At 39.8% G+C, this 19,129-nt stretch overlaps 1 protein-coding gene across 3 annotated transcripts in view; it reads right to left on the bottom strand.

The window, feature by feature from the left end:
- Positions 1 to 19,129, bottom strand: part of LOC104331180 (TLE family member 1, transcriptional corepressor) — an 84,570-nt gene that overhangs the window by 64,020 nt on the left and 1,421 nt on the right. For all 3 annotated transcript variants that reach the window (XM_075411707.1, XM_075411708.1, XM_075411710.1), the window contains exons 2-4: positions 18,796 to 18,896; positions 17,240 to 17,303; positions 17,102 to 17,146 (exon numbers count right to left, since the gene is read on the bottom strand). In XM_075411707.1, the coding sequence (XP_075267822.1) occupies positions 17,102 to 17,146; positions 17,240 to 17,303; positions 18,796 to 18,896 (210 nt within the window). The remainder of the gene's footprint in view (positions 1 to 17,101; positions 17,147 to 17,239; positions 17,304 to 18,795; positions 18,897 to 19,129) is intronic.

The following is a 19,129-nucleotide window of genomic DNA, read 5'->3' as shown; positions in this document are numbered from 1 at the left end:
TGTTTTGTCTGTGTCACAACCATAAAATATTCATCATTCTGTGTGTGTGGCCTTTAGTACTCGTACTACATACACACCAGCAGAGGCAATATAAGGAAGTTACCAGCTTTATTATCAGTCATCAAACTTAACTATTACCACTTCTGTTGGTACTTTCAGCGTACATTAACAAGGAAAAAATAAAAAAAAAAACACAACTGTGAGTGTCTATGTAATAAAAGACATTTTTCCACATACCTGGTATGTCTGCAGAAAGCAAGGTATGTCAGCTATGGAAAGAAAGTCTGTCACACAGTTTGGTTGCCTGATGTTTAGCTAAGATGTTTAGGGTCCAACAACTTAACTGCCCTAGACCAGTACAATTACCTTTGCGTTCAGGACAGACACAAGGATGAATCACAGCAAGTGAGAAGAGGGGAAAGAAAAAAGTAAAATAAGAAGCTCCTTTGGTTTCTCCTGAAGAGTTCTTTGGCCTATACAGCCTACACAAAAGTCTCCCTATTCTGTAATACTGATATAACCATCTTTCTTGTAGCTATAAGGAAAAAGCTTCTTTTTTCAACAGTCTATAAAACATGCAAGTTGTCCACATTATTGGGTTTTCCTGCACAGGTCCCAAAAATCTGAGCTTCACTGTAATAACACAGCACACAGAACAGCACACGGTAAACAAGAGAATGCTACATCATGTGATAATTATTAGTCCCAACACAGGTCAATTAGAGTTTTTAAAATTTTTATTTATTTTCTAAAAAGGCAGCATAATCAACTTTCCCCCTTTCCTCGTCAATCTTGCTTTATAATTGTCTGAGTACTATTACACCTTAGTATCAGAACTGAAAAAAATTATCCTTTTGAGTTTGTCTTTACCAAAGCAGGGCATCACTGATGATCTTACATGACCAGCATCCTTAACATTTATCCACAATGCTAGGTAAGCTCAATGTACACGACAAATAAGTTTGGTTTTGAGATTTGCTGCTGTTACAAGTGCTAGTTAAAAGATATTTACACTGAATGTAAACTGAAAAGGCTATTCTATACTTCATGACAAAAGTCTGGTTACATGTAAAAGGCAGTTTGCCTACTAGCACTATTTCTAACACAATTTCTCACACATAATTAAATAATAAAGTACTTCAAATTATTTATCCTCTATGAGATTTCACATATCTCCTGTTTGCTGCCCTCACGTGTTTCATAAAAGCCATTCTTATTCAAAAACATGTTAAAAGAATATTTCTGTTCCCTAGTGAGTTGCGAAAGTCAGGTTTTAATGCACCATTCACCTAATCTTGCCCGTTAGGAGTAGCAATAGGTTGTTTTCAGAATTGAGTAAAAGGAACTTTCATTACTTTAAATATAAATCTAGCTGTTCAAAAGGCAATGTACGTTCACTTTTCAAGGTGAAATATCTTTGAGTGTATACGCGCACGTGTGTGTATATATCTATTCTTGAAAGCAAAAACCTTTTTTGAAGGGGTTTAGAAGAGCTTTGTTAATCAAGACTAGCCATCATTAATTGGTGGCATTAGAGTAAACTGTGTATTGCAGATTTGGGGCTCATGCATTTGAAAGTCTTAAAAGAAAGATACTTATCAGTTACTTCTAGAGGCTTCCCAATATAATGTAGCTATTATCTAACCCCTGATCTTGAGACATGTAGGTCAGTCAGAAGAATGAGTAAACAAAGAAAATTTTGCAGAAAGCTGCTCGAGCATAGACAAACATGACTAATTGCCCATGTTCTTTGGCTCCTTCGTAAAGCAGACTGTAGAAGCCTGCATCTCTCATGAAAGCCCTCCTAGCTCTATAGCAGCTCTTAGCAAAGCATCTGAAGTGCCCTTAATTGTTTGTGTTCTTAACACAGAGCCTCTTGAATACATTCATTTTTAATAGAGGACTTGAGTGTGGGGCCCATCAAAGAATGGCAAAACTACATCATTCACTGGTTCTTGCTGTTGTAATGATTGTCTTTTGATTTATTTGCAAATGACAAGCTTGTCAGACCCCTAACTGAAGTGCTACCCTCCTTTCTGAAGTATCATTAAAAATTAACATGAAGGAATTCAGCTGCATTTTGTAAAATTAAGTTGAGCCAACGGATTTTTTTTTCCCCTTCACTCATGAAATTTTTTTGCCTGTTCCATCTAGTTAAGGACTTAAATGTTTTGACCTAACCATTGCCAAACTCAAGTGTTCGTACTTAAGTTTGTCTCTTGTTAAAGTGAATTCTTAGCATAATAACAAAGAACCAAGAAGCCAGACTAGTTACTAAATATAATATTCATTTAACTAAGTCATTTTACTGAGCAGTTAAGAAAGAGTTTGTATATACAACTGTAATTTTTTTCCTTCTGCATTGTGAAAAAAGAATTGAAGTGTTCTCTTCTACAGTAGTCTATTCCAGATAATTTCGCATTTTGACAGACTGTACCTTCTGAAGCACCATGTAAAATATCATACTTATAGCAACATGATTTCTGAAACCACAGATTTTTGCACTAGAATGAAAAGGAAGTGTAACACATGTATCCAAACTCTAACTGTATTTCTTACCACACCTAACATACATGTATATTTTAGCACTAATGCTGGAAGCCCTAGCCTACGAGAGCCACCACTCTCACTCCTGAGTCAAGAATGCAACCTTCCTCTGAGGAGAATTAATCACTTTTGAACTTCAGAGGTTTCAACAACAATAATTTGGGTTTTGCTCCAATCACTGCCTACCACACACATCCCAGGAGTGACTTTAGTTATAGCGTCCATGGTGCTACATCAAATATCAGTATTTGAAAGCACTCCATCACCGCTTCTCAAGGATGGGCTTATGCAGTCTTATTTATTACATTTTTATTTACTTTAGTTGTTTCAACATAATTTCTCATTAGACTGGGAAGAATAAAGCTTAGGAACAACACGATTAAAAGCAAGAAAACATGAAAAAAGCTGTGTCCTAATCCATTCTTTTAAAGCCAAAGACTCAGAGAATCAGCCTTTAATGCACATGAAAAGAATATACTGTCAAATCACATTCACAAAAGCTTTAGAAGGTAATTCTTAAGTACTCTGCCTCAACTCACACTTTCAACACAGAAAGCCAAGTACAACACTGAACTCCTTCTGGAAGAACAAAATGGACTTCCTGCCATTTACAGCATGTAACACAGTAATCCACTAGGGAGTAAAGGTCAATGTTGCACCTTTTGGTCATTACTGAATCATTTGAGATTATCTGTGGTGGGGATGAGAAGAAAATCGAAGGCTATGAGAATGCTGCAAATGGCTTGACCTCAGACCAATTTTCATCTCCATCTGCCTAACAGACATGTGGTTAAAAGCCCTTTTTATGGGACATCCTTGACCATTTTTAAGCCCTGCTGCAAGCCAGAAATCAGTTAAATACTACAATCCAAAAGTCCCTGGGTAAGAAACTGCATGTGTATGTTTAGTCTTGAGCTAAAGTTTCGTACCCGTTTAGTATTTTCATTTTTTCCAGCGGAATCATTGAAAGAAGCGGTACACTTAAATGATATATCCTTTATTCTTTTTGTGATTGAGATCTTCCAAGACAACAAAATGCACACATTCACAGAGTAATAACAAAAAAAGAAACATTTCGCTGTGCTTAGCTCTCTGCTTGCTTTGTTAGAACTTCACTACAGAAAGACTCAAGCACTTCCAAAAATTTCTTGCTGCAAATTCAGAGAGTGAGGAGATGTTGGAGGTATAATTAAATCTCAAAACTTAAACATTCAAAAGCCTTAAATGATTAAGGCTAGCATTCTATGAACTTTGTTGTTCATGAGTTATTGAATCCACACTGAGCACTGAGATATGCATATATTATTAATGCCCTTTTATTTAAAACTAATGCACTACAGTCTGTTTTGGCAATGGCTGCAAAAGGAAAAAAAAAATTAAAGGCAACACGCCATTTAAAAGTTTAGGCCCCCATAGTATATCAATGTCAAACAACAGTGTGTCAAGCTAAGATTCAATTCAGGTAAGTGCCACTGCCAAATTTTCTTGTTCCCAGACACGCTTTAAGATTATTTTATTGCTTAAAATTTAATTTGTTCCAACTCGCATCTCCATGACAACGTTGGCTAACCCTGCAAATCATTTGGGTAATTGGATATCTTATCTTTCTATTGCCCTCAAATCGAATGATTCTGCTAGAACTGCAGCAGCCAATCAAATTTACAGGCCTCCTGAGTAATAGACTCACACAAGTAGCCACATTCATCTCCCCTTTACCGCCATATTAACCATTCTGCAACAAACTGTGGAAGTTGGCCTTCAAACTCTATTTCAAATTATAAACACTGTCATTACTAATATTCTCACCAATAGGAGGGGTGGGAAGGTTTATTCTCAACAGATACTTGAAATTCTATCTGACAAGCGGCAATGAGTAGCACTTATTTCAGTGACAGGAGCAATCTCTGTATTTTGAGCATAAACTGCCAGTTTAACATGATATACCATTAACACACACAGCCTTCCCTGTGCACCACATTTGTACTACTCATTTTAATTGCAAGGTTAGCCACCAACAAGACAACGATATTAAAACCCCAGAAGACTGGCATGAAAAATCTTTAGCTATGAACAGAACCAAAACACCACCATATTGCAAGTGGGAGGGGGGAGAGGAAGAAGTAACAGAAATATTAACAGAACAAAACCTCAAAATGATAAAGTCACAAAACATGAAACAGTTTCCAAATGAAATTGGTATTTTTAAGATTTACAACCTAAATTACATTTATCTGAATCCTCTTAGATGTCAGTTTAAATTACAGAAAGGTCATGTTAATTTCAACATAAGCTACATATGATGCACAAGTCAACAGCTACACTTGCCAAACATCTACTACAGATTTGGACTTCGTTCAAGAGTAAAGTGAAGTGACTGGATATATTTCAAATGTCCAATTTCAATGCTTTCTACAATAATAGAAAGAGGCTGCTGCATAGCTCTCAGTGAACCGCTGTACACAACTGCCCATCCCATTTGCAGCTGTAAATCCTGTTGAACCCAAGCCAACTGGCAACAAAGAAGCTGTTGTCAGGATGTTAAAGTGCTCCTTTCACACATGTTCACTGTGTCAAGACTCTTCTTAAACTTGGCTAAACAGGACAGTTACTGCATTTCTCCTTTAATCCAGCTGTAGCCCACCTTGCTACAGCACTCACAACTACAAATGGTATGTTTATCCAAATTTCAGTTCCACATCTTAGCTTCCATGTCTAAGCTAACCTTCAATACACACAGAAGTACTTAAATCCCTCAAGTGAGCACACAGCTTTATTTTACTGCCAAGTTATTTTTTAGCACATAGATCCCATTTTTATCTAGATTTCATAAGATGTTGAGCAAGGCAAATGCTAAGTACAATGCAGAAGAGGTCTTGCCACCTTTGCTTCCAGACACACCTTCTTTGAACCATGCTGGAGACAATTGGACTTGTCCACTATCTCATCTAACTAGCCAAGCAGAAAACATGACTACAGGTGGAGGGAAAGGGCTAGCTTAGTAAACCACCATGTCAGCGAGTTAAACAGGCTCACAGATAGCATCTGTCAGATAGCAGAACAGTCCAAAGTACCAGGAGAACCAAGCTGGGAGCAGAGATTTTAGGGGGAAACAAGCTACTGAATGAGCTCCTCTTTTCCCATAGGGCTGCATCCTCATGTGCTCTTACAGTGTTCTAGAAGCATGGTCTCCAAAATTATCCAGCATGCTTTGCATTATTACTTTTAAGGACATCAAGAATTTCATTTATCCTGGACAAAAGACAGAGAAGCACTACACTATACAAGAACAAGGAGCAGACGGAGAGCAGACGGAGAGCAGACGGAGAGCAGACGGAGAGCAGACGGAGAGCAGACGGAGAGCAGACGGAGAGCAGACGGAGAGCAGACGGAGAGCAGACGGAGAGCAGACGGAGAGCAGAGAGCAGAGCAGAGCAGAGCACTTTACTTTTTGTTTAGGACATTATTTTAAAAATACCTCCTATTTCACTCTCACTCCCATAAGTCACATCCAGTTTTCTGCATACACCCTTGCTTCACTTGTCATACTGAGACACTTTATTTGGACAGCAGTAGAAAGTCAGAGCTCTTGCACAGGAGAAGTTTCTTTAACCACGCAGCTTCTAAAAACTAGAGCATAAAGTTCTTCAAAACAAGTATACACGTCTACAGTATGTAAGTCAATAACAAAAGTCAGTCAGGATTCAGTCTTTATCAACATTCCGGTAAAACTGTAACAGCAGTAGAATCTGGACTTGACTAGAACAGTAAGCATGCTATCTGACAAAAAAAGATGACACATTAAGACAAAGAAGTAGACACATTAAGACAAGGACCTGAAATCTGGGGGGAAATTCAATATGTTACTTTCACCAGGACTTCAGAAATAACAACGAAATGAAACTTACTAAGGAAGTCACATGCACATGCATGCAATGTCACCATTTTACAATACTTAGTACATTCACAGCTCAGTTTCAAAAAATCTGTCAAGTCAGAGAAACCACTTAAGGCTTTAAAAGGATGTTCATATCTGTTTCGGGTGTCATCAGGTGACCTACAAATAATTAACAAGTTAAGAAGGTTGACAACTCCTTTGTCAGCAACTAGCAGAAATACCCACCACACAGGATTTGGAAGGAAGGTGAAAATAATGGAGATTCTCACCATGTGGCAAAGTTTAAGCAAAGCTTTAGGAACATGTCAATAACTTTCCTCCCCATTTTATTATTTTTACATGTATATACTGCTCATAGAACAGAAAAAACTAGTAAAGATACCACCTAGATTACATTCTAATAGAGAAGAACTGATTGAAACTGTCCAAACAGAAACTAATTTGATTGAGACTGACAATCACTGCAGAGTTTACAAGCATCATGACAGAAAGAATGAAACAGCCAGTAAGGCTTCAGGAAAGCAAATGCCAACTGGTAAGATCAGCTTTATAGGACTCATTACTGAGGAGGGAGATAAAATGGCATTATGGACAGCTGACATTTTCTTCATGAAGCAGTATTAAGGGCATGGATGACAGTTAATACATCTAAGAAAGGAAGAGGAAGGGACAGAGGAAAAAGGGGAGGAATGGCATTGAGCCAAGAGACTAAATCCCAAGTTCTTAAGAGACTTCGTACAAACAGGAAAGCATACAGGAAGCAGAAGCCAAGTCAGGTGAGACAGCACAGAGATATGCAGCATAAACACATATTTTTGAAACTATGTGTCACTAGTAAGCAACAGCTAACAGAACTACTCCTCTACAGGTTGGAATAGTCAGAGCAGAACAAAAACATGGTTTGATCCCCTTAATTAGAAAGGAAAGATACGGTCAAGCAGCACTGAGAAGGCCAGAAAGTCTACACTTTTTTGTATTCATGTTAACTATACAAGAATCATTACCAACGGCATAATTAATACAAATTATTAGTTATGTAAGGTCAACACTGCAGCTTCAACGGGAAAGGAACAGATCTAAGAGTTTCAGGTAAAATATCTTCAAATTGACTAGGCCTTATGAAATAAAAGGAGCACATTAGTGAAGACCAAACAGCTAGTGGACACACCTTGCAGAACCTGCAAATGTCAAGTGGATAGGAAATGACGAAAGGACAGTGCCCAACAGACAGAAAACAGCAAATGAAGGAGCAAAGACATTCCAGCTTCATTACTATTCCTTATGTTTAGGGCATTAAAAAGCCTCTTCTTCATGAACATTTAGATGAAAAAGGGATCTAAATCACAACTCAGCAGTATTTTTCAGCAGTAAACAACATTAGAATTATGCTATGTGCAGAAAGGTAAAGCAATTATGGCTAAGGGGCAGACAATGTTAACATCTTTGCTAAGATTTTGACATTCATAGCACTATTACGAACAACAGAAAAAACCCAGGTGAAATTTCACAGGAACAAGTACAAAACTGCTTGATGATGAAACCATGTATGAATACATCCTTCTCTTCTGCAAATTAAGAAGTTCTGCATGCATGACAGGTCCAGTATTTTTAAGTATTTCCCACTAACAAACATAAAGATCTCTTCATTTGCCCTAATCCTTAATTTGAAGAGAGCTTCAAGCTGAGAAAGACAGAATATCCTGGAGAATAGCTTCAGAACTCACTTCACAGTGAATGGAAAAATGGACTACAAAGACAAAAGAAGGACAGGGATAAATAGGAATAAAGAACCATAGCATGCCTAGACAGGAACATAAAGGAAAAGGAAATAATGGGCCAGGAAGGAACTTATCAGTCACAGCGGATCATAAGTTGAACATAAATCAATAGCATGCTGGTGCAAAAAAGGCTGCCACCACAATAAGCCATACGCTAAGCAAACTTTCTATGCTACTCAGCACAGCATTTCGTCCTCTGGAGTACTGCACTTATTTCGGGCACTGTACTTCAGCCAGACAACAACCTTCGGAGAATGAATGTTAAGACTGTAGAGGTACACAAAACGGTTCTGGAAGGCAGGGGAATAATCTGTTCACCCTGTTCAGGGTGAAGAAAATGCATAGTAAAGAGCTGAAGCTGCAACAGAAAAAAATGAAGTTGTAACTGAAGAAGCACTTCAACAGCTAGGACGTAAAAGCACTCTGCTCCCTTGAGAGGTTGCAAGTCGCCACTACTGTTAAGTCTTTGCTAACCAACAGGACAAGCACCCTGTCAGCAATGACACTGGTACAGCCAGTCCTGCTAGGACACAGGGAGGCACTAGGTCTTTTCTAGTGCTGTGATTCCACAGTTCATATTTCAGTTTAAAGAAACAAACCAAGAGCTTCCCATAGGTCTTGTTAATTAAAGATTTTGTGTTTGCTTAACTGGCAATTTATGTCCATCACTTGAGGCCACAGACAGCTAGCTGTCTGCAAAGTAACAGCTGGAAATCTCATAACCAGTTACAAAAAAAGAAATTCAGAATGACCTTACACCCGAACTCACAAATTAATGTTTCAGCTTCTTTTATTTTTTTTAAACAAAACAAAAAAACTTTGTGGTAAATGGAAACTTTTGTGGCAACACCGCAAAGAATGACCTATTAGTTATTTTTCCCAAGAAATTGTGGGTTTTCCATGCCCTCTGCCAATGATTTAATTCAACCTTCTACATTTAAAAAAGTTAAGATCATCATACCATGAAGCAGAGACCACAACAATTCAGGGGTTTTAGAACAAATAATTAAAAACAATTTCATAAATAGGCAGATTCCCACAGACCATAAAACCCACCCAACTTCAGATGCTCTTTCCTTTTCTTGACCTAACAAAAAGCAGGTTTCCTCCTAGACTTCATACCTAATCAAGATGCAGCTGAACAAGCATACACATTCTTGCTCCCCTGCTCCAAAACTGAAAGCTCTCTTTCTGTTTTTGCTTGCTAATCCATAGAAGCCTTTAAAATGGCACAAACAGAGGCAGCAGCATTTTGTTCTCTAAATCAATTTTATCCTCAGCCATCAACTAGATGTTCCAGCACAGAGAAAGAACAGTCCTTCCCTTCTAATTCAAAAATCCATACTACCATTGCCCTTGCAAACTGCTAAACAAGCAGTATCGGCAATTCACTTGTGTTCTGTAATATATTTACTGCAAATCCCAACGGCTTGCCTCCTAATGCAGTTTTCTATTGTGTCTGTTCTTGTCAATACACTGACTGGTCACCTTACAAGTAAGTTGCTTTGACCGACTGTTTACACAAACATCAAAAAGCTTCAAGAGGAATAAAAAAAAAGACTGAACAGAAAAAAAAAAAGTAACATCCATGCTGCTGAAGGGAGAAAACAAAACAAAACAACAAAACAAAAACTCCCAAAACCTACAGCAAAACAGAAATTAACCTCAGTTTTCTGTTTTGTTATCACACAGCCAAAAGGGCTAGTTAGCTCTTTGGATCACCCCAGAAGTACAAAATATTTGCAGATAAGCAGCCCTGATGCAAAGTTTACCCAACACCCCTCAAAGAATTTGTAATATAATCATCTGTGCTAATATGTTCGCATTTCTGAACAATGTTAAGAAAAGGTGAGAGCAACTCACCCAGTCCCCAATTATAGATTAGTCTTCTTAAACACTGTGCAATTTACCATTAGCCACAGAACACTATTATAATCATAAAAAGTTCAGTGAAATCTACCAAACTGCTTAATTTCCTGAACTGTTTTCCCCATGCTATAAAGTATATTTTGTAACAGCTAGGCTTGCTAACAACTAAAATCATCCTGAACACCTACAAACTTAATATACTACTACCCTATAAAATAATGCTATAAATATTTTTCTGTTCCAATTAAACATACCATGATTATGGTTCCAAGCAAGAGAATTGAACATTGTTTCCATTTATTTATATGAATCTTGACACAGCAACAGGGCAGGCTGACTTAAGTCCCAGAAAAAGTGCATCACTAGGCCTTCTTTCAAAAGAAATAACCTCAGGAAATAACTGATTTTTAAACCTAGTCAGATTTAAACAGGAGTTCAGTTAAGAATAAACTCAATTTCAGCAAGCTCTAATCTAGTCTGCAGTCATCTCCAGCACTATGCCATGAACAGGTCACTGGTGGAGTTTCATAAGGGCCTCTCCTGCAATCTGTGAATTTTATCTTATGAATATGTTCAGCAGTACAGCCTGGAAAAGACAGTAAGCAGTGAGTAAGCAAGCTTGTGCTGTAAGAGAATTCATTCAAAGTAAAAACAATGGCTGAAGAACTGCAAAGAGACCTTACAACTCTAGGCAAGCAATAAAAAGAATCGTATATAAACCAAGTTTACACACACTAGGAGTAGCTATCCCTAGCCTCAACATAAAGTGATGACTCCTGAGTTTACAATCATAATTCATGAGCAAAAACTCAAATGTGACAGATGACCCCAGCAGTTTAGCATTTCATAGCAGCCAAAAGAGAAATCAGATATTAGGAACTTCACTATAAAGAAAAAAAAAGGGAAAGAAAAATAACAACTTCCAGAAAACAGAATTATGTGATAATATAAATTGCACCCCAAGAACTGCATGTAGTTCTAGTCCCCTTATTTCAACAGGCTGCCTTAAAAAATAAAACGGTTGAGGAAAAAGCAAGGAAGATGACCAAAGAAAGCTGAACAATTGTGTAGGATGAGATTGCCCAACCTGAAAAAGAGTCGACACAGGTAGGTTACAATAGAAAACAAAAATTTGAGTGCACTGAGAAAGCAGCTAGGCATCAACGACTTGTCTGTTCTGAAAACTAGGGGCCATGAAATAAGGCTAGTGAAATCCAGTTTCAAAGCAAACGAAGGTTGTTTCTTTTATCCTGCAGCTGGGACAATTTCTTTCCCACAACAGCACAGCCAGAGTGGAAACACAGTAGCAAGCAGAGGGCACAGGTGTCCTGGAGTACAAGTTAAACATGCATCAACCCCATACCATACCCTTGCATTGATGAAGGCTACACCTTGTACTAGGATGCACTAGTATGACTGTTAACTAGCTGGTTGAGTAAAATAAATTGTTCCCCTTTTTGTTCCCCTTGTTTGGCAAGAAGGAAAATGTTGCCAAACTGAAGCAAGTCACCAAGTGAAACCAGTAAGATGATCAGGGAATCAGAGCACACAATATACCAGGAAGAAGTTAGTCTTGTTTAGTTTCAAGAAGAGGAGGATTAATGGGACAGGAGATCTGATGGCTGACAAAGACGTGATTATGGAGAAGACTAAGCCAGACTCTTCTCAGAGGTGCACAGCAGAAGGACAAAAGGCAGGTAATGGTCACCAGTGCAGAAAGCCAAAATCCCAGTTAGTGAAGGAAAAAATTCTTCACAATGATGGCAGGTAAACCACTGGAAAGTGTTGCCCAGATTAGCTCCACTAAATACTTAAGATGAAAATTCTATACTTGCAAAAGCACCAGTTGCAAGTTCAGGTTGAACATGGGACCAACTTGCAAGTACTTTAAAAGCCATGGCCTATGAGTGATCATAAGGACTGATTCATTAGACTGGCTGTTTTGACAAATACCTGCTGAAAAATCCAGAATTCTCACTGTCATTTGCTGGGTTTTCCCTTTTCTGAAAGGAACGATGTGAGCAACTACTATTGCTCAAATAGCTACATCCAGAGTCCAATCACGAAGTGTGATGCAAAAGACAAAAATAGTAGTGTTTGACAGAATTGCTGTTAGATATCCTTAAATCTCACTTCAAGTGGAAGGATAACCTCATTAGTTCTACTCAAAGCTGTTACCATTTTTAAAATAACAGTACTGTGCAGTGTTCCAATAAGTGCCAATTAACCTAAGACTGTTTCTAATGGCTTTTACTGTATGCCAACGGTGACCTACTATCAAACCCAGAAGATCCTGTCTTCCATTTCGTACTGGAGAAACAACGCAGTTACATCGCTTTGCTGCACACGTGTAAGTGCTGGAGTAGTGTAGGAGGAAAGGCAATTCACATACTCAGCTTCATTTGGTACAACAACCAGGAGAAGGAAGAAGATCTTTTTCCCTGGAATCTATTACAACAGAAGGAGTACTGCACATTCACAAAGCATCTTCCCCCTTACTCTTCTCCTTGCCCCAAAAAGTACCAGGAGTTTTTTTTCCCTCACTTGAATCAATTCATAAACTGCATCAACATACATTTGGCAACATAGGTTCCATCAGTGCAAGGGAAGTTTAACAACACAGCTGGTAGGAACATGTTTCCTCTCTCCCTCCATTCTTCTGTGACAAACCTGAGATCTGGCAGACCAAGTCTAATAAGCGAGATGATCAGGCAGTATTTAACATACATACAGTGTTTACACTGTGACATACTTTCAGATTAAGTTGTATATGGAGTTGACATAATAGATGGTATCTGACAATACGGTTATCTAAAAGCTACATGGAGATGTATTTCACAATGTCCTGAATCTGTCAGATAACTCCTTCACAGTAATGCTGGTCTTGAGCTTGAATGTATGTGGTTCAAAAGTCAAGAAAGTTGAGGTCATTACTCTAGCCTTTCCTCCCCATTCAAACTGGCAACTATAGTTGTGGTTGAAATGGCTGCACTGGTGATACAACTGTACTTACTTAGAAACTCAGTATTTGTAGAACAAGTACAAGTATTTGAGTGAAAGATATTGTGTCCCAATCAACCTTACCATTTTCTCCTTTAAATAAAAAAAGGTTTTGCATGTTTCATGTGGCAATGTGCTCCTGAAATGCTCACTGCACATCACCAAAACCTTAAGGATTCCCATGAAGTTTTTCATTCCAATAATTAAAATGCAAGTAGCAAAAAAGAAAAAAGAATTAATTTATCTTTAAATCCCTTTTAACAGCACAGCCATCCTACTCAGGTACTGTAGAGAGCTAACTAAGCTCCTTAATTCCCTTCTATTTAACCAGCTCCTGAAGACTGATGTTCTAACGAGATATCAGTAGAAGATTCTGTCCTTTGCCGTAGAACATTAGAAATAATTCCACAAAACAGTCCAGGCTAAGACAGACATTTAACTCCTGTACAATTGGTTAACATAATACAGTTTGGAAGTTTGTATACTCTTCTACAAGAAGCAAGGTACTGAATGACAGATCTGCCTCCAGGCAGGTCACAGAGATCACAATAACGCACCCAAAGAGAGGGAAACCGAGCTGTCACCATTGGGATAGCAGAAACCCACACACTGTAGTAGTTTATATAGTCTGTCAGTTGGTTCAGCAGTGATGAATTTTTCTTTCTTTGGCTGCCTGCCACAGAACAAAGCTAATCTTGCACCTAAACAATCTAGGCATTAAACACACAGGAAGCCTTATCTTCTGACTTCTGACAGAAGATGACAGACAGAGCTGGTGCAAACAGAGAGGCACTGCCCTAATAGCCAAGGGCAGCAACTCTAAGTACAATGGGATTTTTAACACCCAACCAACTCTACATCTTCGCACTAGCAGTGGATGCATCTGCTTTGCCAGCGACTTATGTCACAATGGGAAAAATCTGACTCGGACAGTATAACACAGAACAGAAACTTAAGACCACACAAAACATCCTTCTTCATTCTGTCTTCTTGACACATACGAAAATTATATCTGAATCAAGTGCATCTATCCTAAATTAATCCTCAGGTACTTGTTTGTTTCAGGTATACTAATCTTAATCAGTAACCATTCACCTTAAAATAATTATCTGCAAACATTGTAAGAATCCACATACAACATCCCCTTGAGAGCTAACCTTTGAAATTCTCAGAAATAAGAAATATTTAAAACCCCACATAGAAACAAGATTTAAAAAAGCCCCAAACCAGCCACAAATATGCTAAAAAGATTACTTTCTGACCACTGTTCAGCCAGCAGGTTGAAATGCAGCAGCAGTACCTGTATTTAAGCACACAGTCATGCAATTAAACACTGCAAAGTGCCAAAGCTGAAGTTGTGAAAGAAACCTTATCATCACCATTTCTGGACTCAAATGCAACATATTCAGGTGGAAAGCTCTACAGTATAGTTGTTTGTGTATGGAAAGTTCACCTCAATTAAGTGTGTTCATGGCAACAGTCAAGTCTTGACTAACTTTGTTTTAGTGAAATAGTAATAGATTACCAAATCAAATGAAGAGGCAACTGCCGATGCAACTGTATCAGTACAAGAAATCCACCCTTTCATACACAGGCAAACTGCAACTGCTTGGTTTTATTGAAATGACTCTACCTTAACAGTGATCTATGCACCACACTGCATAAAGAAACACTGTTGCAGTGTAATTTTTTGTTTTTTCAGTCAGCAGCCCAAGCACTCTGAAGGGCTTCACACAGAGCGAGTGCAGCACCCACATACGAGGCAGGCCTTAAAAACGTTAAAGCTTGTTCAAAGTTTCCCCATCACTGCATTTTTCAGTAACAAAGATGTTGTCAGAAGTGACAATTTTTCGTGTCCCCTGATGATGCCTTGCTAGCATTTGGTTATAAGCCATAAAGCAGGAATAATTTCAGCCTGTCAGGAGTCTAGCTAATGCCCAGTTTCCCCCCAGAGAGAATTCCTGTCAAACGTAATGAGAGCTCCAAAGGCCCTCTCTACAACATAATGAGCACTTAGGCCATGCTGGTGATCAGCCAGCAAAAAGCATCAATTTGAGCCTGGCTACACCCTTGGGGCTAGACATCACCAGTTTTAATAAGAATTATGATTACTATCTGCCAAAAGCCTCCTCAGAACTTATCGTTAGCGGTGGAAATGCAGAAAAATGTCATTGGTAGTTTTTTTTGTTTCCTGTCATCTGAGACCACCTACATACTGAACTGTAACACCGTTTGGCATCCTCACTGCAAGCATCTAAATCAAGAGCCTTTAACATGCAGGTGCTACTTTTATCGAAAATTAGAATTACTTAACATGTAAAAGCATAGTATCTGGATTCATATGCAGGGAAATGTATTTATGCCTTCAAAAGCTTCTTCTTAACAGGATACACTGGCTAGAACCAACACAAGTAGAACACTGTCATATATCTTAAAAGCTTCTGAAGTATCCCTGCCTACTGGGTATGTAATTATAGTTGCCATACATAGAGAACATTAAACCCTTCCAATACACAGATGTTAAGGTCAAAGTGGAAACCTCCATTCTGACACTCTTTAATCTTGTGGGCTTAATTGATTTTATCCAAAGTTAATTCCTAGTACATTTACTGAAGTCATACGTTCCCTTCAAAGATCTTCTGAAAACAACATCGATTTTGCACCAAACGAGGCTCCTATAGAGACATTGGCTTCCTCACAGATTACAGTGTGCCAAGAAGTTGTTTAAGAAAAGCAAAAAAAATCCAAGGAAGAAATACCCAGATCAGAAAGCCTGGAAAAGTCACCCCACAGGAAAACTGACGTTCTTCTAAAACACAAGACACTAGCAGACTAGTGCATCCACAGTACCGAACCAAGACAAACACTGTTCTGCTTGTTCTGTCTACCTATTTAGTGCCTTACTTAACAAAAATGAGGTGGTTGTAATATTTTTTCTTTTACCAGCATTTTGCATTCAAACAAGCGTATCTAAAAACCAAGAGAATACCTACACAGCTTTGCAGACAGAAAGTTATCACACAGTTACAATACCACCTTATCAAACACGGTATTTTTAGGGGAAAACAAAACAAAAATGAAAGAGTTCTGAGTTACAAAAGCAAAATTCAACTCTGCAATTCACTTGCTTAATGAAGGTCTTTGAATATACTGAGGATCTGAAGCCTGAACTAATCAATTTCTTCGCTGCTCCCTAGCCGGTCAGCCATGCTCTTTAATTTAAGGAAACAAGAGTTTTAGATGAAATAGCACATACACATCAAGAAAGAATTGTATTGTTGCACTTTGAAATGCGTCCAACTGTGCAACTTCATCTAATGATAATTTTTTTAAGAGGCCATCGATTTCTCAAAGACTTATTGTACCAGCATCTTGATGAAAAAGTGAATGTCAGCACATCTACAGAATACTTACACTCTGCCATTAATGCTTTATTTGGCAGACAATGACTACTCAATTGAGGGTCCTCTGGGCTGAGCAATCATTTAGCTTTTCTTCTCTTATGAGGTCCTTAGTGTCTTGTTCCAGTTCAATACTCTTTTTATTCACCATTATAGTGGCCATAAGTGTGAATTTTATGGGAACTTGCAAACTCTTAGTCATAACTACAGCTTTCCAAGTCACTAATCTTTTCATACCTTCAAACGGCAAGGATTTGAGCAACTACCACTACAAACACTACACAGGCATAAGACCAGTTCTACACATCAAAGGCTCTATCGCCAACAAAATTAAACCATGTAAAGCACTGAATTGTATTTTTGAAACCACAGACAAAGACCTTTCCCGTTTTTGCCAACGTCTTTCAGGACCAATACCAAGAAAGCCTTGTCGCTCAACCTTATCTATATCTCACTTGACAGCAGGTAGGCAAAGGTTCACTAATCATGGCTACAAATCAGCCTATTGATTGAGACACATGATATCATCACACAAACATCAACAGAACAGCTACATTTAAACACATTAGAAAGACTGCAGATTTTGTGTTTTAGAAAACAAAATGCCTTACCTGTTTGTGCATTTCAATGTTTAGTCCGTACGACATTTCATAATACTGCAAATAAAGGAGCATACATTATTTTCTTATGCTGGCTTATGTTGTATTAGGAGACATTTACTGAAATAAAGAAAAAACAAATGTACTTACCATCACATAGTGCCTCTGCATTTCTGTCTTTTCGCTTGCCAGTTTCTCACATTCCAATTTAAGGCTACAAAATAGATCACACTTCAATGTAACTTATGTTATTTGTTTTGACATCTACCCGCTTTATTTGTATTTTGACAGAAGCAGTTAATTAAAAAAACTCCTAAGCTAACACATAAACGCAGAGAGAAAGATTTAATTCATACATTAAATACAAAGGCTGAACGGGACATTTAAAAGGTACTTCATGGGTGCTGGGTTCTGGAGACATTCTGGGTCTCCTGCAAACATATCCAATCTTCACGCTTTGACAAACAACTGCGATGAAGTGCTACAACTCTCAAGCTGTAACAGGATCTGAATTTCTCCAAAGTACTTCTCAGTAGTAAAATACAGGTATTTCTTTGTGTACGACATTTAGTAAATTACTGCCAAGTAACACCACTCACGTTTACAACTACAACCTGAGCACGTCTGTAATTCTTAACCTTAAGTACACTCTGGCTAATATTATCTCGCCCACAGCCTCAAAATCAGTAACTTAGACTATCACTTACCAGCAAGCTTGTGTTCTATTTTTGTTTCCATAAATGAAAAGAAGTTGCATTTGGCACTTGCATATCTCACACCTAACAACAGCAAAATTCTGAATGCTTTCACTGAGGGCAAATGCCTCGACATTCCCTTTGTTCTCTGGCAAACTGGTTTGTTTTTTTTTTTTTTCCAATGACACTAGTTATTTTTAATGACACTAGTAAACACCCTAGGCAACAGCGTGTAAGCCAGCATTTTTACCTTACAGCTGCAATATTGAATGTTCATAGTTTACATCGCGTTTCTAAGGTAATAAATGCCTTTAATAAGCTAAGGAGCAAGCAAAAAAACGAAGGAAGACGAATGCCCCAGCACGCCAGCCGCCCTGCGCACGGCAGGACCCACACGCCAAACCTCCGCGGGCACCTCGGCCGCCAGCACAACCGCAGTGAGCACGCCTGAAGGGCCGCACCGCGATCGGACACGCACGCCGCGGCTCCACCGCATCCACGCCGACTTTGTGTCCGCGCTGCCGTGCGCAGCCGGTGCTTCCCGGCTCCTTAAGCCCCGCACGCCGGCATTCTATTACTTAACACAGTCCACAAGTGAGCAAGGGTGAGAATTCGCCCCCTCCGCGTCCTGTGCCACAGAATTAGCGCAGCTCTTGTCTCTCGACGTACTTAAAAACAATCCTCCGCCGCAGGATCCCTAGCGGGTTTTTTTAATTCTGTTTAGGGTTTTGTTTTGTTTTGTTTTTAAACGCGTACGAGCGCCGAACCGCTCCAGCTCCGACCGTACCACCCGCTCGGCGGGCTGCCTCCGCCTCCGCACCCCCCGCACCCGTCCCGGCGGTGCGGGGCAGGCCGGGTCCCGCCGCAGGGCTCAGCCGCGACGCCGCACGCCACCGCCTGGACACCGCCGCTCAGTGCAGCCCCCCCCCCCCCCAATCCGGCCGATGACGGGGCAACGACCCCCGGCCCCCCCCCCCCAGCCCAGCCCCGAGGCGGCGCGCCGGCGCTCACCTGTGGTACTGCGCCTGGAGGAACTGGAACTCCTCCTTGATGCGGTCCAGCGACTCCGGGATGGTGAATTTGAAAGGCTGGCCCGCAGCCTGGTGCGGGGTCTGGCGCGGAGGCGGCCGGCACGGGAACAGAGAGAGGCACGGTCAGGCGCGGCGCGGCCGCCCCGCGGGGGGAGGAAGGGGGGGGGACACCGGCCGCTGCAACCGGGCCGGAGGGAAGCCGGGGGGCGGAGATCCCGGCCCGGCCCGGGGAGCTACACACTTGTTACCCACCTTGCCGTCCCTCATCTGCAGGGGGCAGGGGCGGGGGGGGGGGGACGAGGCCAGCCGCACTC

The sequence above is a fragment of the Opisthocomus hoazin genome, chromosome Z (assembly GCF_030867145.1).
Source record: "Opisthocomus hoazin isolate bOpiHoa1 chromosome Z, bOpiHoa1.hap1, whole genome shotgun sequence".
Taxonomy (NCBI): Eukaryota; Metazoa; Chordata; class Aves; order Opisthocomiformes; family Opisthocomidae; genus Opisthocomus; species Opisthocomus hoazin.
The sequence above is the reverse complement of the archived record's forward strand: the minus strand, read 5'-3'. Positions and strand labels throughout refer to the sequence as shown.